Source organism: Miscanthus floridulus, chromosome 7, assembly GCF_019320115.1.
Source record: "Miscanthus floridulus cultivar M001 chromosome 7, ASM1932011v1, whole genome shotgun sequence".
In the NCBI taxonomy this organism is placed as follows: domain Eukaryota; kingdom Viridiplantae; phylum Streptophyta; class Magnoliopsida; order Poales; family Poaceae; genus Miscanthus; species Miscanthus floridulus.
Window position 1 is genome coordinate 47083838 of NC_089586.1, and position 23987 is coordinate 47107824.

Here is a 23987-nt window from a genome sequence, read left to right on the forward strand (position 1 = left end):
AAAACTCACATGTTGCCATGGTACTGAGGACAAAGGATCTCAATAAGATGCTGGTTGGACTTTAACTGACCGCGTACCCTCATGGTGCTTCTAGTATCCATGCACAAAAGTCATACTTCAACATCTTGGTCTGTAAGAACAAAATCAAATTCATAATAATATAACACAAGACCCAACTGAACTATGTATAAACAAGAAGACAAGAGGAACATGCACAACCCTCAAACTTCTCCTTGTCTTCCCTATAAAAGGTTAGTAGTACACAACAAAAAACACTTATAGACAAAACCATAAAACTAGAATAATGGGTACAAAAGAGTTAACATCAGCAATCCAACAGAATATTATCATCTTGTTTACTTTAGCCTCTTCAATGTATATTAAAATTTACAACCATTTTAGCATCAAATGCTCTCACCAAACTAGCTACTTCTTTACAAAGTGGCATGCACTCATAGCAAGAACCTACACCCTATATTGACCTAAACGCAAGATCTAGAGACAAGCCTCAAATAATGCTCCCTGATTCAAATTGCCAGAGACCTGAGAAAGAAAAAAATAGAAACAAACAATCAGATTAAAAAACGTAAAGTTATAATAAACAAAGTGACGTTGGAACTAATATTACCTCCTTCACTTTGCATGTACCATCATATGCACTATTGTATTCATTGAAAACCATGTCATTAACAAGTTTGATGCGAAGTTGACTAATATCATCTTCGGTGTACTTCTCCAACATATTCAGATGGACTTCAAAATGCTCTAGATTCTTTATAGCATACACACCACTATCATTGATTATGCTGAAAAAAGAAAAAGAAAAAGGGAAAAATAGGAAACAATGGGACTATAAGCACAAACAAAATCCACATGATCTATATAAATCAAAGGACTACATTTCAATCACATACTTATCAGATTGCTGGGGTACAGTTCCAAAGAAGACATGGAATGCATGTAAGCCATAGTCGATATTAACAACTTGTTTCCAGACGGTGGCCAAGTTTTCTAGCTACAAATCAGGGAAAAAGAAAATGACTACACCATGCAAAATAATATTTGTTTCGATGAAGGATATAGTAAACTACTGTAGAACTGAAAATAATGGGAAAAAACTGCCACTGCAATACTGAAAATAGACAAATGGTGCATATACAAATACAAACTGATACTTACAAATTCATCTTTCACAGCTTTGTGGAAAGCTGAGTCTACTCCAAAGCACACTGTGCATGAATCCAAGATTATACACCATCTCAGGCTAAAATACAGTACAACAACATACCACCGATCATGGAAGAGTATTGGAAAATAGAGCTGACAAAATAACAAACATTGTGATTATTAGTAACATCACATAGTAGGACTAGAACACAACATTTATGCTAGTACTCTTTTTCAAACAATAGAGAAGATATGTTACGCACATAGTCGCTGGATGTTAAAGGCCTGGCACGATGAGCACCCTTAAAGCATCTCACAGCAGTCTCAAATAGCTCCTTCTCCTTCTCATCATCACGACCATGATTTCCAATAAGATAATCCTACAATAACAAATTGACCGATATTATTTCCATATAGTGCAAACATATAGTTTACAAAGAATACATCAACGACTACTAACCCCAACTTTAGAGAAGAAGTAATGCTTTCTAGAATCCCTGGGGTGTTTTCTAAGGAACAGCAGCTTGCAAAATGCGTTCACTACAAAATGGTTGACCTTTCCGCCAGGCCGAAGAGAAGATGAAAGTGCACTCAACAAGACAACAACAAACCCATAATCCACCACTTTTAGACTGCAAACACAAAAACAAAACAATTCACAGTGAATTAGTACAAGTATTAACACACGGTGCTGCAGAAGGCTAAGAATGGGAAAATTGTGTAAATTTCAAACTTACTTCAAGTGTTCGCTGCTTTCTCCCATCTTCAAAACAGCTTCATACACATCAGATTCAAGTTTGGACACACTAATCTTGGATTGAGGGATGATAAAAGGGCTGATCTTGTACATGCTGGGCTTCGCAAGCCGTCTAGGACGATGAATAGCAACCTTTGAACTCGAAGACTGCCAAACAACTTCACTGGACGACTCAGAGTTCAATACAAATCCATAGCTGCCAATAGACTTTGCAGACAAGCAAGGCACACCAACCACAGACTTTTCACGATGGGATGGAAGACGTGATTGAATAGGTGTCTACAAAACATACAACAACGAACACATAAAATTGTTCGAAAAAATGGAAAAACTGATAGTGTTAGAGCAAGGATCTAATAATTTCAATATATCCTAAAAATGCATCACAAAAAATCAAACAAACACAATACGATACACTATCAAAGAAAAAAGAAGGGGGCATTTACTCCAAATATATATAAGCTATTACATGATCCGAAAGCAGCCCCAACTGCTACCATGTAGCATTGTACTAACTACTTCCCCTTCTACTACAATGTCTCCAAAAAAGATAAAGCAGAAGGAAGCAGGCACCATCACATTATCTCCCACCACAAACTTTCCAGAATGATAAGATTAGGTACGCCTAATTACAATTTTTATAGGATCTCCATAAGGACTGACTGCAGCAAGAGGAACAGGTTGACTTGGATCTTCTTCAATCTCAGAATATTCAGTTAAAGGTAAAGACTCCATACGGATAACGTCCTAAAACAACAATAAATACAGAAATAAGACCAGAGAGATCAAAAGTTACATCACAATACAAAATCGATATAATGCAATAGGGAGGATTACATTATCAACATTCCCATTTATCTTAGTCCCAGCATTTCCAGTGCCAATGGTCTCCTCATTGCTCACATTACCACCTCTAGGAGACGTCGGCTTATCAACAAAAACCCATTCTTTAGATGCAGACCTAGATTTCAAGTTCAAGTTGCTTTTGGTTTCAACCTATGAAAAAATGAAACTAAATCAGGTGGGAAAACATTCCTTGTACATCAAAAACTACTTGGCATCTATAGAAACAAAACAACATACATTTCCAGGGACACCTCCATGGGACATATTAGCACCAACATTCTGACCTGAAGTAGAAACTCTACTCAACTGCAGCAACAAAGAATAAATAAAATTTCATATACAGAATATATAATGACTTAGCATGGGAAGAATAAACAAGATGGAAGAGGACATGTACCATAGACAACGCTCTATCAAGAGGACAAGATGTATCACAAGTAGTACCAACAGGGCGCCTCAAGTTAGGATCTGCAACATAATTTCCTAAGTCATCTAGTTCTTCAAACATTCTGAACGAAGGTACACTAGGGCTACGAAAGAATGGAATCTTCGTCTTCAGACAAGGTTCCTTGACAGGTGCTTTTCCAGCAAAAAAAAATATAAGACAATAAAGAAGGCTGAAACTTAAATGAAATAAAAAAAGTCATATTGCACAATTCAAATACTACAATTGCAGAATTACAAAGGTGCAATTTACTGATAAAGAGAATGCAACATAAAAAATAGGGACTAACCATTAAGATCTTGAGCAGAAACTGCATTTTCATCCAAGTCAGCTCTAGAACCAGCTTGAGCATTCTCCACTCCAAAAGGACCAAGACCACTCAGAGAACCAATAGCATTCCTTAGACTCGGTGCTTCTCCTGTTTGTCCTACATAGAGACCATGCTCAAACATGAACCCAATTCATATATCTTAGATTTCGTAAAGCATTTTTTTTCATCAGTGGGACAAACCTGGGGCCCTCTCAACTGTACCAACCAAGGGCATAGCAGCGGCCGCATTAGTTGTCTCTCCTTCATGAACAGTAGGAACCAAGGGGGAAGCAGTATATGCACTAGTTGCTTTGCCTTTCTAAACAATAGAGAACAGAATGAAACAAGTCTATTCAGTAGGGTATTTCATTTACTACATCAATACCTAGTAGTGTATATTACTAACAGCAAAAATATGCTGGAACCTATGCCTATCTGATCATGGAATAGCAGAACAGCTACAAAAGCATATAAAAACAAGAACCAAATAATGCAAAACTCACTTTTAGATGGAGCTTTTGACGTTTAGTTGCAACATTAGTAGTTAACACTTGGTCTTCCTCAATAACTACAGTATTATCCTTGTTACATCCATTTCCAGTTTGATCCGGCACAGTTGCCTAAAAAGACAAAAGTGACCCAACAATTTAGAAAATAAACAACTGAAGACAAATAAAATGAGAAATATGAACATTCACCTCAGCATTATGATCTTTTATGTGACTCAGAGGGGACTTGCCAAGACGTTGAGAGAGTCGAGTCCTAGACGCTACACTATTGGCGCTCGAATATTGTGATGCGCATCTTTTCCTCTTCCTTTTACTTATAGCTGAACCTGAAAATAATCATAAGATTATGAACACACATACAAACAAATCAACTAAATGCAGAAATAAATGTTACACAACATTCCATGTACCTTCAGCTGATGAGTCTTTGGAAGGAATAATTTCAGTTGACTGAGAAGCACGACAATTCTCACCACCAGATCCATCGTATAATCCATCAGATTCAATTTTATCAGTCACAGAGCATTCTTCTTCATTTGTTTCAGTAGGAGCAGCAACTGTAGGATGCACATCTTCAATAATGGTATTATTTGCAGCAGTAGCAGCACCATCCACTTCTTTCACAGCTGTTTTACTTGTATCACCAGCCATTCCCGCATCAAAGACATCATCTTGCACAACAAAATGTCCTGGAGAAGGCAGTGGGGCTTCATATTTAGCACGGACAGCATCATCATCACCATTATGATGTGCTGGAGAAGGAAGAGGAGCTTCATATTCAGCACGGATACCATCAACAACTCCATCATCACCATCATCATGTCTTGGAGGGGGCACTCTAGCAGCAGAAACCTCAGCCTCATCAGAAGCATCACCACCACGATTAATTACATGAGTCCTATGCATATACATAAACATCTTAGCAACAAGTGTGCCCGGGCTCCTAAAGCCTAGTCTTGTATGGTGGTTTTCAAAAATATTGCACATGTTATCCATGTCCTGTAATGCCAAGTTAATAGTAACATATGAATCATGTAAATTTCATTATACAAGAGTAATGAAATGATCAAATCAAAGGATTGCACAAAGACACATACATTTGTCCTGATGAAATCACAACGTCTATCCAAAGTTCTCCTAAAAAGAGCACAAGCCTCTTCCGGTAGATACTCTTCAGCATAGCATGTGTCATCGATGGATTTCACCTACATAAAATCAACTCAACCAGTGATCTCAAAAAAACCCATACAGCTAATACAACTCTAGATGTGCATTAGAAGTCAACAAAAACCCAATAACAGAATGTTAACAAGGCATGGGCAGCCACACAAACTTCATAGAGAACTAGGGGCTATTAGATGTAGAAAGTTTTGAGATATCACACAGCAGATAAATCACTTCTAAAACTTAATAAATACTGCACAGGACAAAATGAAACACTGCCTGCAACTAAATAGATAGCCACTGGTTCTAAAAACTAAACAGGCAGCCTCTGAAATTAATCACAGTCAGAACAACAACATCGCTACAGAAATCACAATCTTGAGCTATGAACTTAATACAAGAATGACACTTGCACAGATTTAACATGCATATTGCACATGCTTATAACTAAAATTGCAATGGTCGTAACTTGTAATTTATATTATTGGTGATTGCAATAAATGCCTTTGATCAAGTAAGCAACCTAAGATCAACACTCAAGATTTTTGGTAGATTTTTTTCATACTAGACAATACAACACCAATGTATATTGGGCAAGCAAAACCACAATAAATAGATGAAAAGTTGTGTTAGCAGAATCAGAAGAGAATTTTTTCTAAGAAAGCACAAGGTCAACATTTTGCTGACAGTATGAATCAGAAGAGCCTTAGGGCACTAAGACTAAGAAATATTTATACAACTCCAGAAAGATCTAAACTCATGCAGCAAGGATACATGATACATCAATAAAGCTCATGGATACACAACATCACAACTACAAATATGAATTTTTAGGTTCACTACTCACCGGTCGCTTTCCATAAATCTCACCAGACACACGATCATATGAAGCAAAGGTCTTGATCATCGAGCCCTTCCAACAATGGATTCTTGGCAGATCTAGGGGCAGCTGATTACGTACTCCAAAGTTGATATAATCAAGATAATAACCCTACATATGATTTCAAAGGCATCACTAAAACATGCTGCATAACCAAAAAACGGACAACTGAATAAAGGAAAAAAAATACAAATATAGGCACACTTACAGCTAGAAAGTATCTGCAACCACCAATTGTACTCCGATGCTTCTTTCTATAGTTTGTAATGGAAGAAAACATCCAATCATAGATGAACTTTGACCAATTCCATTCTTTCACCTTAGATACATCAATCAATGAACCTAGATACTGCGGGCTCGGATAAGTACTAGAATTAGCACAAAGAAATGTAGACAAGGCTACAACCATGAAGTATCGAAGCACGTCATCATCAGATAACGTGCCTCCTACCAACTTGTCCCCAAATGTCTTGATCGTGGGCAAAGAGGGCTCTTTGATTGCTGAAAGGAAATTGCTCTTCGTAGACTCAGTATAATTCTCCTTAATATCTTCACCATCATTTGGAAGCCCTAAAAAGAGATGGACTGACAATGGATCCAATGGAATCACTTTCCCTCCAACTACTATGTCACTACAACTCACATCTACTTGATCTGCTATCCATTGCACAAATCCTCTGGGTGCTGAGCAACCATCGTACTCCAGTAAAATTCCAAAGCCATGATGCCTGATAATTTTCTTTTTGCGCTCATCCAACTTTGCTATTATCTTTTCTCCAAAGTACTTGCTATTAAACCTACTTCCTGGTCTCTCTGATGTACCTGCAGCGCCACTCAATTTCCCTTTACCTCTACCTCTAACTGTTCTGATACTCTGTAAAACAATGCAACAAAAAAGAAAATCTGGTTAGGATACTAGAATCACTAAACATGGTGACAAATTTAGCAAAAAACTTCATTAGTTGGCTATGTTTTTTGAACAAAACCTATTCCCTGAAATATCATGCTCATCATGCATCCGCTCAATCGTAATGCTACTGAATTTACCTTTCTAGTCTGGACACCTGAACCCCTTGCTTTCCCTTTCTTCTCAACAAACTTAGCAAACTGAGAATACATAATAGAAACAAAAATATCAGGTACAGTTCAAATGCAAATAGCACTATACAAGAACAAAAGTGCATGATGACATCAAGCATTCAAGAACAGAAAAGAAAAATAGGCAAGGACCAATGCCACCAGTATCACTCAATCATCTACAGTATAATAATCATGCAGTATATACAGGAACAATAAAACTAGCATGGACCCTAAACTACTACTACTACAGGAGTAATACAAAACTAAAACAACCACAACACAATATATCAGATATTAACAGACAAAGGTTTCACAACATACTCCACAAACGGCTTTTTGAACATGCTTCAAAGTTTTCAGCATTTCACTAGTATCAATATTATCATCTTCAGGATTTGGATCCTAAAAAAGGCAACAAGATATATCATATATCAAATTATTATAATACACAAGTGCACACACAAAAACAAATTCAAAATGAACTTAGTACCTCGCCATCATTGAAAGGATCAGAGGTTTCCTCTTCTGAGTTGTTAGGAAGATCATCCTCACTCTCACCATTTGTAGACTCACCATCAGAAAGAAACTCATCATCATCCATGGCTACATAACAAAAAAATGGTTAATGATCTCATTGCTAGCTGCAGTAAAAAACCAATCGAATTGAAATTTAGCAAAGCTCTGTACAGATGAGGGGTCAGGGCCTAGCATGTCAAGTGCATAAGAAGCTAAAATTACTAGTACAAGGACTTCTATATAAAGAAGGAAATTACTAGAACAGGAGCATGATTTTGACCAGAACACCTAGATGCTTGACATGCTGCTTGTGGACAGTATTGCTCACCCTATACAATTTTCATATATTGTGCAAAGGAAATTCAGTCCTGAAATGCGGAATGCATAGCACTCTCATGGTTTGTTATTAATATGCAGATAGTACAATAGTATAGTACAACACATAATTCAGTTATCAAAATTACATGCAGTAAGTTGTGGGAGCTTAAACAAATTTCTAAAATAAACCATGCATGTGAGCTCATGCAGACACAAACACAAATCAATTCAGTCCTATTTAACGTATCTGACAGAACCAAATAAACAAAAACTACTAAATGGCAGTCCTATTTAATCATGTGAATCAGCGAGCACATCTGCACATGCATGGAGGATCGAAATCATATCATAGCATTAGCAATAGCATATATAGCATACATTGTATCTGAATCTGAAATCATATCATAGCATTATCAATAGCAATAGCATATATTCAACAGAGAACCGTACTCTGATGGAAGCTCAGTACCATACAAAAAAAATTAAAACTAATCAAGTTATCAAACAACTCACTGTAAATCAGAACTAGTATCTGAATCTGAAATGAACAAAAAATAATGGAACACACAGTTAAAAGACTGGATATTACACATGTTAAACACCATAATTGCAGTAATTTAAGTGTGCAATTTACTACTTATATGATGATAATCTATATTGCAGAGCATTTTGTTAAGGATAAAACCAATAATAGATCAGTAAGCAGCACATTCAGGTAGAGAATAGCCCTTTTCGATTTTTCAATATGTTGTGGTATAGTCCTCTCTTCAACTATAGATCAAATAAACCATTGAACAACCATACCAAGCAAAAAAAAGCAAGCACCATTGCTGACCATAAAAACCATTGCACACAAAGAACAATAACAAATCGCCCTAATGCTCAGGCTGCTACACCATGGCGCACAGCACGGGCCGTAGCTAGCTCGCTCAACCCAACACAACAAACATAAACACCACCAATCTCTAACCCTATGACCTCCTGACGCTAGAAGATTTTACCAATCAAGCAAATCGACACCACATCATGTACCAGCATATGCTAATCGACACCATATTGCAATGCTCCTCCGGATCTGCTGGATCCCCTATACTTCACCTGGATCCAATCTTCTACCAGCAATGCAAGCCTCTTCACAATTGTCAGGCTCCTTCAGGGCGACTAAAAAAAATTAAAAATCAAACAAATCCTAGCTCCCCCTCGATCCCAGCCGCAAATCGAACCAGACCCAGCATGGAGGCAAGCTGCAGCTGCCCTGGCGCCTATCCTACTACCCCTCGAGCAGGGGGACTTCTAAAAACCCACAACAAAATCAAACAAGCGCAAAATCAAGGGGCTAAATAAGCGCAAATCACCCCTCATCAACCTCGCCTGACATCATCCCCACCCCACCTTGCTTCCGCCCGGTCGCTCGTCGGCTGCCGCTGAGACAACGCCCGTCCAGGTGAGGCGAAAGCAACCAGACTCATCCTCCATGAAATCGAACCACAAATACATCAAAGATGCAATCAAATCGTAGATCTACTAAACCATAAACACAGATGACCCAAAAAAACAGAGCTCGAATCAGGGAAAGAGAGCGCAGCGTAAGAAGGTACCTGCTGACATGAAGCTATGGCGGAGCAGCGAGCCTCCGAATCGCCGAGGAGGAGACGCCGACGAGCCTCGACGCTATGGCGGAGCAGCGAGCCTCCGAATCATCGAGGAGGGGACGCCGACGAGCCTCGACGGGGAGAACCACGGAGAGGGGCAGAACAATCGCCACCGCGACGAGCTCCAGAAAGCACGATACCTTTTTATGCGCGGGGATCGAGGAATACGAACAGTCTCCGAATTGGGTTCTCGGTCCGTTGGGTAGTAGCGGATGCGGCCTCCGGTGCACGGACCCGATAAGAAATATCGTACCCAAAGCGCACAGATCGCAAACTCCATCCAACGGAGGAGACATCGCCTGAAACAGAGACAGATTTCAGGCGACTGTACAATAGGAAATGTGTAAAAAAAACTACAGTTTCATTTTTTCCAAGTCAACTAATTTAAATTTAACTAAGTTTTATAAAAAGTTGTGTAAATATTTATATCACACTATTAAAATACATTTCATGATTAATTTAATAAGTTTTATTTGATATTATAAATGTTAGTTTTATATAAATTAGATCAAATATGAAATTGGTTAAGGGAACAATAAATACACTTTTTTAGGGGGAAATACGTCAAAAGAATAGCTACCGGCATTAGCTAGCTGGGCCACATTTCGAGGGTGCAATGAATCATTCCATAACGAAGGATTCTTTTCTAATTTCAAAAAAAAGAAGGATTCATTTCTATCATACTTCCTCCCTACCATTAAGAATGTTTTTTTGAAACAAAAGGCAGGAGCTCTGCCGCTCAATTAAGACGAAAGAATGTAATAATGTACAAGGATGTTAGCCAACTGAGTAGCCAAAATGGCACCCGAGGGGCTAACCACCCCATGCGACGCGATTGAGCACAAACACAACACACTGCCATGGATCATCGTTGCCGAGCATGGAAGCAAAGCTGCCAGCAGCTTGGACTTCCCATGGTAGGCCACCCACTGGTCACCTCCCGACGGGACCAAAGGAACGACCGCCACCGGTCATCGTTGCCAAGCTCAACCATCGAAGAGCAGCTCCAACTTCCAGTCACAAACCCATGCCTCGCATCAAGACCGTGGCGATAATCCAGATGCGACGCCTTCAGGAAGGGAGCGACGCCGATGGTGCCACCATCGCACGTCTAAAGTGGATCGGGTTTTCACCCTTGGATGACATGCTAGAGGGGAAACACGACGCCCCCAACAGGGAAGCAGCGCCCAATGGCGTCGCCGTCGCCAAGGCTTTCGTCCAAGAACCCTCTAGCACGAATGCTGGGTCGCGAAGCCGGACCCCCTGCCAGCCTTCACCGCCATCGTCGCTGTCCCGCCGCCCCACGGAAGCCCCTTCAGAGGGGCATCGACGCGCCGGCTGCACACAGCAGCCGCACAGCTGCGTCGGCTGTCACCCCCTCCGTCTGGGCCACGCATAGCCAGACCTGACTCCGCCGCTCGCGTCCCAGTGCTGCACGACAAGGCCGCCACTGACCATCTTCGTCGGCCCTGGCACCCACCGATGTCGCAGCCGACCTCGCCGCCAGCCGCTACAGGGCGTGTGCCCCACCATCTCGGGCGCCGCCCCCTGCCCTGAGACCGCTGGATCTGGACACCAGGCCCCAAACCCGGCGCCCCATGCCGCCGCCGCTGCCTCCGTCTTAACCACAACCGCAGGCACCGCCTTGTGTTGGCCCATCGCCCTGCCCGCCGCCGAGGTTGGCAAACCGGCCACCACGGGCAAGATAGCCAGCAGGTTGCCGCCCTGGCCATATCCAGTCCCTGAAGAGGCCTGGCCGCCACCGCAACAGCCAGGGCCATGAGGGGAGAGGCAGGCAGAGGGAGCGCTGCCCCCAGCGCCATCACAAGCCCCCACCACCGCCGCAACCGCCACCGGCCACCACTTCACCCGCCGCCGGCCCCGAAGCTGAACTGGCCACCTAGAGTCCAGATCCGGCCTCCTGGGCGCCGGATCTGACCTCACGTGGCCCGAACCAGCGGCCCCAGCTGTCGCCGCCGTCGCCGTCAAGAGAGGAGGAGGGGAACGCGTGGAGGAGAAGGAGAGCACATCGTCGTCCCCTACGCCAGCTCGGGCACCAGCCGGCGCCGCCATAGCCACGGTGGCCCTCCCCGCTGAGCTCCACGTAGCTCATGTGAGGGGAGGGGCCATTGGGCTGCTGCCGCATGCACCGCCAAGAGAAAGGAGAAATGCCCCGCCGCCGCCATCCCTGCCGACCGAGCGACCATGCCGACGGCCAGCTCCGGCGGTGGCGCGGCGGGGAGGGGAGGGGAGGGGCTGCTATGGTTTGGGGGGAGGAGCCGTAATGGAGACGGGGATCCTAATCTTCTGTCAGGTGATGGTAACTATCGTTGTGGCGGAGAATGACACACCGATCTGGCTTCAGATCGAAAGATCGAACCCTGCAATCTTAGCACCATAGCTCCTCTGGTTATCAACCAAGTCACGGACCAGGTTGACCTCGCCAAGAAGGCTAATCCCTGCCTGCGCAACGAAGAACACAAGCAAGAACAAGAAAGAACGCAACCAAATTGCAGATGAATGATTATCTCACGAAGTTGGGGTCTCACAAACCGATGAACGACGAAACTGTTCTTGACAGAATAATCTAAGCAAAACCCCAAACCCTAATGGAGGGGCGGTGGCTATTTATGAAGACTCTAGGGTCATGCAAGACCCCTGGGCATGCCCCTATTGGGCCCAAACACGATACACGGTCCAACGGACCAAAAGACGGTGTCGCAGCACCCTGGCAGATTCTGGACACTGACTTGTTTCGACGATTCCAGTTGATTCCGAAGAGCTTTTGATGTGAGACCACTTGGATTGGCTTCCTTATCAAATTAGCTTTCCATCCATATGTGGATCATCGAAAACGGAGTCCGGATGCGTCCTGGGTGACCAGTTTAAGGCAGACTGGTCCGGGAGGCCGAGACAGACTCGAATTCTTGTTGGACTAGGCCTCCGGCTTGTGTTGGACGTCCTTGCTGGTCATCATCACCTCCACCACTTCCTCTAAGTCCTTCATGACCCTCTCCAATATTCCTAATCAAGATAACATCATTAGGTAGTAGTCTATTCTCAAAAGTATGAAAAGTATCGCTTAAGAACGAGCTCACCTCTAAATTGAGTTGTCGCTTTCGAGCCCGGGTCATTGGACCTTGCATGATGGTTGGAGGATCAGTGGGTACCTCTGAAGAAGTGATGTCCTCATCATCCTCCCCCTCTTGAATTAGAGTCATCCTCGACTCAAGCTCATCTTCTTCTCCCAAATAAGGTTTCAAATCTGCAATGTTAAAGGTGGGACTATCCCCGAACTCGGGTGGCAATTCAAGTTTGTAGGCATTATCATTTATTTTCTCAATGATCTTATAAGGACCAGCTGCTCTTGGCATTAATTTAGATTTACGTAGCTCAGGAAATATATCTTTTCTTAAATGTAACCAAACCAAATCACCCAGTTCAAGTTTAATCTCTTTTCTACCTTTACTACCAGCAATTCTATACTTTGCATTCATTCTTTCAATATTTACTTTAGTTGTTTCGTGCAACTTACGAATAAAATTAGCACGCTCTCTAGCATCACTATGTATTCTCTTAGTGGTAGGTAAAGGCAAAAGATCAATAGGAGCACGGGGGGTTAAAACCATACACTACCTGAAAAGGACTTACCTTGGTGGTGGAATGTTCTGCCCTATTATATGCAAACTCCACGTGCAGCAAACACTCTTCCCACATCTTCAAATTGCGCTTCAAAATGGCTCTCAACATGGTGGACAATGTTTGATTCACAACCTCAGTTTGCCCATCAGTTTGGGGATGATATGTTATAGAAAACAGCAGCTTGGTCCCCAATTTATTCCACAACGTGCGCCAAAAATGACTCAAGAATTTTGCATCGCGATCTGAAACAATAGTAGAAGGCATACCATATAAACGAATGATTTCTTGAAAGAAAAGGTCAGCAATATAAATAGCATCGTCGCTCTTATGACAAGGAATAAAATATGCCATCTTAGAAAAACGATCAACCACCACAAAAATACTATCCCTCCCCCTCTTAGTCCTTGGCAATCCCAACACAAAATCCATAGATATATCTGCCCAAGGAGTAGAAGGAACAGGAAGAGGCATATACAAACCATGTGGGTTCAACCGCGACTTAGCTTTTTGACATGTGGCACACCGAGCCACGTACCGCTCTACATCTCGCCTCATCCTTGGCCAAAAGAAGTGTGTGGACAGCACCTCCTCCGTCTTCTTGGCACCAAAATATCCCATCAATCCACCTCCATGTGCCTCCTGCAACAACAAAAGACGAACGGAACCAACTGGAATGCATAGACGGTTAGATCTAAACAAAAACCCATCATTGATCATAAACTTATTCCATGTACGTCCCTCTCTATAATTAAGCAATACATCCTTAAAATAGGGATCAAGCGCATATTGTTCTTTTATTGAGTGAAGACCCAAAATCCGACAATCAAGTTGGGACAGCAACGTATATCTTCTAGACAGAGCATCAGCAATCATATTATCCTTCCCTTTCTTGTGTTTGATAATATAAGGAAAAGATTCAATAAATTCAACCCATTTAGTATTCCTACGATTCAGATTATTTTGAGAGCGAAGATACTTAAGCGATTCATGATCAGAATGAATAACAAATTCTTTAGGCCACAAATAATGACGACACGTCTCTAAAGAACGAACAAGTGTATACAATTCTTTATCATACATGGAATAATTAAGAATAGGACCGTGCAATTTTTCACTAAAATAAGCAACAGGTTTACCATCTTGCATCAAAACACCTCCAATGCCAACTCCACTAGCATCACATTCTAGCTCAAAAGTTTTACCAAAGTTTGGAAGTTGCAGCAATGGTGCGTGTGTAAGCTTGTCCTTCAAAGTGTCAAAGGACTCCTCATGTGTCTTTCCCCAATGGAACACCACTCCTTTCTTCATCAACTCATGCAACGAGGCAGCAATGGTGCTGAAATCTTTGACAAAGCGACGGTAGAATCCTGCAAGACCAAGAAAACTCCTCACCTGTGTGATGGTTTGGGGAACCAGCCAGCTCTTTATGGCTTCAATTTTCATCTCGTCCACCTCAATTCCCTGTGGAGTTACAACATAGCCAAGAAAAGAAACTCGATCCGTGCAAAAGATGCACTTCTCAAGGTTACCAAATAAACATGCATCACGTAAATCATTAAAAACAGCACGTAAGTGATCCATATGTTCATCAAAAGACTTGCTGTAAATCAATATATCATCAAAGTAAACTACCACAAAATGTCCAATAAAAGCTCTTAAAACCTCATTCATTAAGCGCATGAAAGTGCTAGGTGCATTTGTCAAACCAAAAGGCATTACTAACCACTCATACAACCCGAATTTGGTTTAAACGCAGTTTTCCATTCATCTCCAAGTTTCATTCTAATTTGGTGGTAGCCACTTCGCAAGTCAATCTTAGTGAAAATTATAGAACCACACAACTCATCTAGCATGTCGTCTAGCCTAAGAATAGGATGACGATACCAAATAGTAATATTATTGATGGCTCTACAATCAACACACATACGCCAAGTTCCATCTTTCTTAGGAACCAAAAGTACTGGAACGGCACAAGGACTAAGGCTTTCATGTACATACCCACGGTCCAATAGGTCTTGGACTTGCCGCTGAATTTCCTTAGTCTCCTCGGGATTGGTTCGATAGGCAGCACGGTTGGGCAAGGTTGCTCCCAGAATCAAATCGATTTGATGCTCTATCCCTCTCATAGGTGGCAGCCCTGGGGGTATCTCAACTGGAAAAATGTCCTCATACTCCTGCAAAAGGTTAGTGACAGTAGGAGGTACCGAGCTAACAATATCATCAAGTGAAAACATAGCTCGTTTGCATACCAAAGCATAGCAAATATCATCATCAGAAATTTTAGCAAAGTCACATTTTGTTGCAAGCATAACGCCACCCTTCAATTTAATCCCCTCAAGCTTAGAAATAGATGTAGACTTATCCTTTTTAGGTGGGAAAGTAGAATTAGCAACTTGCTGATTTTCAGATTGAATATCATTCAAACTAGCAGCGCGTTCTCTATCAGCTTGTACAATTTGAGCAGAGGTCAAAGGTACCAAAGTAATTTTCTTTCCTTTATGCACAAAAGTGTATTTATTACTTCTACCATGGTGTGTAGCATCATTATCATGTTCCCAAGGACGACCCAATAAGAGTGAACAAGCTTGCATAGGTACCACATCACAATCAACAGAATCAACATAAGAAACAATGGAAAATGAAACTCTGCAAGTTTGTGTTACCTTTGCTTTACCAGAATCATTTAGCCACTGAATATGGTATGGACGTGGGTGTGGGCGTGTGGTCAAGCCAAGCTTCTTGACCAAATCAGAACTCACCAAATTGTTGTAGCTACCTCCATCAATAATGACACGTGCTCGACGATCGCTGATGATGAAGAAATCTGGAACAAGTTATGGTGTTGTAGCTTCTCAGGTTGTTGGACTTGTGAGCTGAGCACCCGATGTACAATGATGCTCCTATAGGACGCCATGGCCTCGTCACCAAGGACTTTGTCGTCGTCCTCATCTGCATCTTGGTCTTCTTCATCCTCAATGTTAGAGGTGCTGATGTAATCATCTTCTGTAGCAATATATGCCCGCTGACTTGGGCAGTCCTTCTGCACATGGCCAATGCCATGGCAGCGGTGGCACTGAATACCTGAAGTGCGTCCCGTCGATGCAATGGATGAGGAACTCTTGGTAGGCACCTGCAAAGAATTTTTACCTGAATCTAAAGGTCATGCAGGAGGTGCCTTAGGTGTAGCGAAAACTCTAGAGGCTGTTGGTCGCTTGCTCGCTGGTGGAGGCGCCTAAAAAGTGGTTGGCTTGGTCAGCCCCGAAGATGGTGCTGAGCGTGGCGTGTATGTGCTGGTGCTGACCTTGCTCTTGCCCTGCTGTTCACGCCCCTGCAATTCCTTTTCTGCAAGCATAGCAAACTGAAACAACTGGTTGACAGTGTTAAATTCTTTATAATCAACAATGTCCTGAATCTCACGCCTCAAACCCGAATAAAAACGACAAATGGCATCTTCGTTTCCCTCCACAACACTACAGTGCATACCCTTTTGGAGCTCACCATAGTAATCATGTACAGATTTATCTCCTTGTTCTAAACGCATCAATTTCTTATGCAAGTCTCTATGATAAGAAGGAGGAACAAAACGATCACACATAGCTACCTTAAGTTCTTCCCACGTACCAGGTAAAGCATTCTGTGCAGCTATCCCATTGCACTAAATAATGGCAAAATCCTTAAACTCACTAGTAGCTTGTCTAACTCTATGCTACTCAGGTACAAGGTGGGCACTAAACTTTTGTTCTACCGTCATCTCCCAATCAAGATATCCCTTAGCATCATAATGACCTAAAAAAGATGGTATTGTGAACTTAATTTTAGCATAAGGATCATCGAACACATGGTGATTATTACCTTGACGATGGTGGTGGACACCACCCATACCTGTCGTGTTGCGGCAAAGACGTTGTTGTAATCTCTCTTGTCGGAAAGCTGCTCGACCTATGTTCCTGTTGGCATCATACACCGTGTCTTGACCATCGATGTTGCTGTCAGAGACGTCGTTGTTGCCCGCCACAAAGGTTTCCAACTCAGTAACCTTTGTCGGTTAGTGTGGAAATTCGCTTGTCCAATCTCTCCATGTTATTGCCAATGTTGAGTTCAATGAGTGCGTCAGTGACGGCCTTCCTGACGGCCTCATTCATCCTTTTTTGGGCATCCTCTACAATAGCTTGTAGTTGCTCTTGACTGACACACTCGTTGAAACTCTTAGGATTATTATCTCTAGTCTGTTCACCTCCTACCATTGAAAACACAAAAACAGGAACAAACAGGTGAAAGTTATCCCTACCAAATGACTACGTGGTTGCAGTGGTGTCACTTTTCATAGCAAGTGGAAGCGTCTTATCAAGCTCTTACAAAGTTCTTACCAACACAAGCAGTGGGCGGTACAACCGGCGGCTGGTTCGTGATACCTGTGAGGCAGTGGTACCGAGATTGCAACGCCCTTTGTCTATACTGATCTGAAGAGTTTGTGGAGCTTGGAAGGCACACAAAGAGTAATATGTATATCTGGCACACAAGTCAGTAACAGAAAGTAATGCTGAATTATAGTCTAAAGTAATTGTTCTCGTTGCTGGTCTAAAATGTTCCAAGTACCAGGCGTGTGACAAAAGTATGGTGGATAGCAAGGTGACAGGTGTATGAAAAACAAGTATGGTGGATGGAGATAGCAACACAAACAAGGAACCAGACAGCACATGCTAACACAGCTCACTTTGGTCTTCTCTATGTGCTCCTCTAAATATTGTTCATCTTTTGCCCCCTCTCTTTTTTTCTATTTTTTAGGCTATCGTTGTTTTTTTGGGAAATTTCGACTTTTTATTTTTTTTTTGATATTTTTCCTTTACTTAGGAGCACAAAAGAAGTAACCACAGAAAATATGAGCTGAAACAAGTGAAAGACGTGGCCTGTGGAATTTTCAGAAAACTTGCTCAAAATCGACAAAAACCTTGTGACCACGAAAAGAGGATCTTGTGACCACTTTTTAACCAATCTAAAATTTTTGAACCCCAACAAAGTGGGGGATGGACGGATCCGAAATTTTTTTTCTGATCGATTTTGATATATGAAACGTCGAAATCGGAGTTCGTATATGAAAACTAGACCAGTTTTAAGAATTGGCTCCGAATTAGAGGACAAAACGGAAACAATATGCGCAAAATTGGTCACAGCAGCAAAGATTTGATGGAAACGATGGGGGAAAACACACGAACTGGACTTTAACATGACCTAACCAGCAACAAGATCTCAACCAGGACACAAACTCAACACGACGGACTCTGAAACTGAAATATGCAAAGGCTATGGCGCGGAAGGTTCTAGGACAAGAAAAACGAGTATGGCACTGGACTATGGGACGAATGCGAAACACTCAAACTAGGGAATAAATATGAACCTAATAGTATACCTTAGCTCTGATAACACCTAATGGAGACGGGGATCCCGATCTTCCGTCAGGTGATGGTAACTATCATTGTGGCGGAGAATGACACACCGATCCGGCTTCAGATCAAACCCTGCAATCTTAGCACCACAACTCCTCTGGTTATCAACCAAGTTATGGACCAGGTTGACCTCGCCAAGAAGGCTAATCCCTGCCTGCGCAACGAAGAACACAAGCAAGAACAAGAAAGAACGCAACCAAATTACAGATGAATGATTATCTCATGAAGTTGGGATCTCACAAACCGATGAACGGCAAAACTGTTCTTGACAGAATAATCTAAGCAAAACCCCAAACCCTAATGGAGGGGCGACGGTTGTTTATGAAGACTCTAGGGTCGTGCAAGACCCCTGGACACGCCCCTATTGGGCCCAAACATGATACACGGTCCAACGGACCAAAAGACGGTGTCGCAGCACCCTGGTAGATTCTGGACGCTGACTTGTTTCAACGATTCCCGTTGATTACGAAGAGCTTTTGACGTGAGACCACTTGGATTGGCTTCCTTATCAAATTAGTTTTCCATCCATATGTGGATCATCAACAACGGAGTCCGGATGCGTCCTGGGTGACCAGTTTAAGGCAGACTAGTCCTAGAGACTGAGGCAGACTCGAATTCTTGTTGGACTGGGCCTCTGGCTTGTGTTGGACGTCCTTGCTAGTCATCATCACCTCCACCACTTCCTCTAAGTCCTTCATGACCCTCTCCAATGTTCCTAAGCAAGATAACATCCTTAGGTAGTAGTCTATTCTCAAAAGTATGAAAAGTATCGCTTAAGAACGAGCTCACCTCTAAATTGAGTTGTCGCTTTCGAGCCCGGGTCATTGGACCTTGCATGACGGTTGGAGGATCAGCGGGTACCTCTGAAGAAGTGATGTCCTCATCATCCCACCCGAGCCGCTCATGTGGGAGCGACGCGGGGGCAGTTCCGCCAAAAACCGTGTCCAATACCAAGCCACCATTAAGAATGTTATTCTCATTTCTCAAATGGTTGATATTTGCAACTCTAATAAAAATATATGCAAGAGAATATTAATATTTATGGTGCATAACAGGTATCACTACATTAATAGTTGAATATACTTTTATAATAACTTTATGGTGCAAGGGAGTAGGTCGTTCCATCGTAGGTGTTGTAGTGTGTTAGGGTAGCTATCCAAGTTGCTGAATGTAGTACTCCCTCCTTTCTAGTAAGTCGTTCTAGCTTTTGTAGATACATAAATTTTTACTTGTATATAGACATAATGTATATCTAGGTGTATTCCAAATGCTATTTACCTACAAAATCCAGAATGACTTACAATTAGGAGCGGATGGAGTATCAATTTAGGAAGAAGAAACAATGAAACCGAAGTTTGTATAAGTGAGGTATGATTTTTGTAAGGAGAGTTGTTAGTTTAATTCAGGGAAAAAAGAGAAAGAGGTTTAATTAATGGGCTATGGATTCCAATTGTATGAGAAGGGCCTAGGTTGGCATTGAGTTTAGGTGTAGCACTGGGTTGTTGACATTTTGGACCATAATAAAGAAATAAGTAATTATCCTAATCGGTTGTGATTGCTGTTGACTGCAACTGCAGAACTTGCTCTCACAAGTCACTGCACAGTGTAGCAGTAGCTGCAGCGACCACAACCAATAGAGAGAACGGGGACGATGACAAACAATATTGTCTTGACGTGTGGCACAACCATACAGGCTCAAGGAAGCTTTGTTGGTATTAGGCTTCCATACACTGCTTTAGTTGTAAATGGCTATGGTTGTGATTCCAGAGTGGGTGGATTGCTAAGGTGTGATTTGTTGGGTGCATCTTTCTCATCTTGGCTAGGTGGATCTGTATAATCTGAGAAAAAGAAAACATGTTTTGGTTTATTGCTGAGTGGAAGCAACATGAATGACTGGACGTGAGAATACGTCCTCATTCTGGCCCCGCGGTGGATATGCTCAAAATGAGTTTTACTGTCCATCCTGGCTTATCCATGGATGTAGTGTTAGTTGCTGCACATGGTTGTTGCACATGTTCATTTTGATGTTTGATGGCCTCACACCTGCAATTAAATAGAAGTATATGATAAGCACACAGACGGTAGTGAGAACTGAGAAAAAAAATATTTAAATCAACTGAGTTGAGGACAAGCACGCCTCAAATTTCAACTTTGTGTAAAAAGAGAGAAACACAAGAACAGTATATTCATTAAGTTGAAAACTGACTATGGAATAAAATGCATTTTATACCATGGATGGTCTTAAGTTTCTAAACTCTCATGTGTCTATTTTACAGGTTGTAACATTTAGGTACAGTGTTAGTCAGTCTTCAGTCCCAGTGTAACCGTGGAAAACTAATAGCCATAGCTATCATGAAATTTCATGTAACTGATAGCATGTACTGAACAAAACTGATAGCATGTACTAAACAAAACTGTATAAGTTGTTGGCCTTTTTTTGCCTAATTTTATATAGTATTATTGTCTAATGGGTTTGACTAAGTTACCTAATTTCATGTAACTTACTGTTTTGCATGTAGTTCTCAAATATGGATCTTAACGAGCTGCCACCAGAATTGGATGAAGATTTCTTGGATGCATTTGGTTTGGATTATGCGACCGGCAACCCTACCTTCTGCGCTCAAGTGCCTGTAATTCCTTGAATTCTTTAGCCTAATGATGAGCATGTGAACCAGCAGATTTTGCCTAGTTTTTCTAAAGTTGGTCATGCTGATTTAGCAGAGGCAGCTCCTGCAGTTTAAGAAGAGGTTCTTCCTACCGTTTCTGAGATTAGATTGTCATTTGAACGGGCAAAGATTGAGGACACGAATGAAGGTTCTACTGCTAATCCTATAGGTGCTGATAATGAATTGAATGGTGCTGAAAATGAAGTAGCACAAGAGGAGGAAGAGGTGTGGTCTACTCCTCAGACTGTCTCCAATGACGCAACCCAAATGTAAAATAGGTCGTTCACAGTGTTTTAGGTATCAAAAACATACTCCAACAGATGACCCAAACACAGAACGCATTTTGCGTTCAAACCCCAACGAAACGCAAATAAGCGTCTCGACGGAGAGACGACGCAAATCTCCGAAGGTGCCGCTCGCGGTGGGGACGGAGGCGGCTCGCGCGGCACCCCCTCCCGGCAGCAGCAGCAGCCGGCGCAGCACCACCGGCGGCCCCTCCCCTCTCTCCTGTCTCCGCTCCTCCCTCGCATCTCTCTCCCTCTCTCTGCCTTCCCTCCATTTCTCTCCCTTCCCCTCTCCCTTCCCTCCCGAAGCGGCGACGCGGCGGTGCATGTGCCTGCTACGGCCGGCCCCCGGCGGCCCCCCTCCCTTCCTCCCACCCCCCGCGCCTGCTTTGCTTTGCGTCTGGATTGGCCTACCCCTGCTAGAGTCAGGTACCTGCTGAAGCTCCGGTTGTTGACGCATTTACTTCGGTTTGCCTGAGGTCCTTGTCTTATCCTTCTTCTCTCCGCATTTGAGCTCGATTCGATTGATGCTTCCTCGGTTGGTTTCTTGAGTGCAGCGATTCAGGAAAAAGCTCTTCTTTTTCACAGTATACTGGATTGGTTTTGGGCTCTGTAGTCTGTACCCTCTGTATGCAGACGAGCTGTTCGCGCGAAGGGGCCGCACGCCTCGCCGGAGCTCGCGCCGGAGCTCGCAGCTCGGTGGCCGGCCGCGGGGAAGACGAAGATGGAGGAAACTAGGAGTCTTTTTTTGGGTTTGTTGTTGGAGAAGGAAGATTTTGGGTGCGTGATTCTTTCTCTGTACATGACTCAAATCTTGAAATAGGTTTTGTGTTTGCGTTCTCACCATTCGAGACAGTCTCAAATGCCACACAATGGGCTGTCTTTTGCATCCTTGGACGAAGCAAAAGAGTACCACAACTCTAATGCAAAGAGAACTGGCTTCTCGATTAGAACAAACACGTCACGCCGGTCCGCAATCACAAGAGAAATGCAGAAGATCTAATTCATGTGCAATAAGGAAGGCTTTGTCGTGAAAAGGAGAGTTGCTCAATGAAGCTTTGTTGGCATTAGGCTTCCATACACTGCTACTTGTAAATGGCTATTGTTGTGATTCCAGAGTGGGTGGATTGCTAAGGTGTGATTTGTTGGGTGCATCTTTCTCATCCTGGCTAGGTGGATCTGTATACGGTCTATTCGGCTGGGGCTGAAACAATCGTATACGATCGTGGATTATTACTGCTGGCTGGTTTGGTGTGAGAGAAAAATATTATTCTAGCTGAAAATTTAGGATCGTTTACGACCCAGCGAACATATTGTATATATGAGAAAAAGAAAACATGCTTTGGTTTCTTGCTGAGTGGAAGCAACATGAATGACTGGACGTGAGAATACGTCCTCATTCTGGCCCCGCGGTGGGTATGCTCAAAATAAGTTTTACTGTTCATTCTGGCTTATCTATGGATGTAGTGCACCTTTGGTGAAGATTCCTAATATCCATCCATGCAGCGTTATTGCATCCGCACATGCAGAGTTGCATCTTCCCCGTAACCGACGAATCGTCCTCTTCGCTTCGCTTATAGTCTATATCTAGTCATGTAAGATTTTATCACACACCATTGTAAATGCATTGCAACTAAGGCCTGATTTAGTTCTCAAAATTTTTTAACCCAAACTATCAAATCGAATCTTGCAGCACATGCATGGAGTATTAAATATAGACGAAAAAAACTAATTGTACAGTTTGGTTGGAAATCACGAGACGAATGTTTTAAGACTAATTAGTCCATGATTAGCCATAAGTGCTACAGTAACTAACATGCGCTAATGATGGATTAATTAGGCTTAATAAATTCACCTCGCAGTTTTCCGGCGAGCTATGTAATTAGTTTTTTTATTAATATCCGAAAACCTCTTTCAACATCAAAACATCCGATATGACGTCCAAAAATTTTGGTTCGGTGAACTAAACACAGCCTAAACACACCAATAGTCGCGAGGCTTGATTGTAAAATGCGTGTTCCAAATGGGCAGAGATAGAAAATGGGGGCGAGGGCAATAAACGTTCCACGCGGTTGCGCAGCGCCGCAGCCTAGTCCAATAAAGGTCGAGGCGCATGCATCGGAATGCTGGCCATGGCTCACCGAGGCCGGCTCGTCCAGGACAAGCCTGCCTCTGCCTGACACTGACCGCCTCGTCCGTCGTCGTCCACCGTCGACAGCATCAACTATTGATTACAGTGTTTTAGCCTGCCACGCCACACATGGCAGCAGCTGCGCATGTGACTCGCTCGGGAAGGCGCCGCTGCCG

General features: G+C 42.7%; 1 protein-coding gene across 1 annotated transcript; it reads right to left on the reverse strand.

The window, feature by feature from the left end:
• Window positions 1–339: 339 nt before the first annotated feature.
• LOC136465461 (uncharacterized) lies at window positions 340–7773 on the reverse strand. Its single transcript, XM_066464182.1, has 22 exons — window positions 7649–7773; window positions 7480–7560; window positions 7126–7185; window positions 6287–6952; window positions 6046–6189; window positions 5132–5239; window positions 4445–5033; window positions 4224–4360; window positions 4029–4145; window positions 3727–3844; window positions 3505–3642; window positions 3168–3349; window positions 3008–3076; window positions 2762–2920; window positions 2588–2671; window positions 1905–2203; window positions 1628–1799; window positions 1431–1547; window positions 1180–1320; window positions 915–1015; window positions 629–806; window positions 340–543 (listed from the first exon to the last, which is right to left on the reverse strand). The coding sequence occupies exons 1-22, from the start codon at window positions 7757–7759 to the stop codon at window positions 496–498; spliced, it is 3819 nt and encodes a 1272-aa protein (XP_066320279.1). The 5' UTR covers window positions 7760–7773; the 3' UTR covers window positions 340–495.
• Window positions 7774–23987: the final 16214 nt, after the last annotated feature.

Coding starts and splice junctions, on each gene's coding strand:
- LOC136465461 (XM_066464182.1), bottom strand. CDS start 7,759: ATGGATGATGATGAGTTTCTTTCTGATGGTGAGTCTACAAATGGTGAG. Junction 6,953..7,125: donor CAGGTGTCCAGACTAGAAAG/GTAAATTCAGTA, acceptor ATTGTTTTACAG/AGTATCAGAACAGTTAGAGG. Junction 3,643..3,726: donor TACAGTTGAGAGGGCCCCAG/GTTTGTCCCACT, acceptor GTCTCTATGTAG/GACAAACAGGAGAAGCACCG.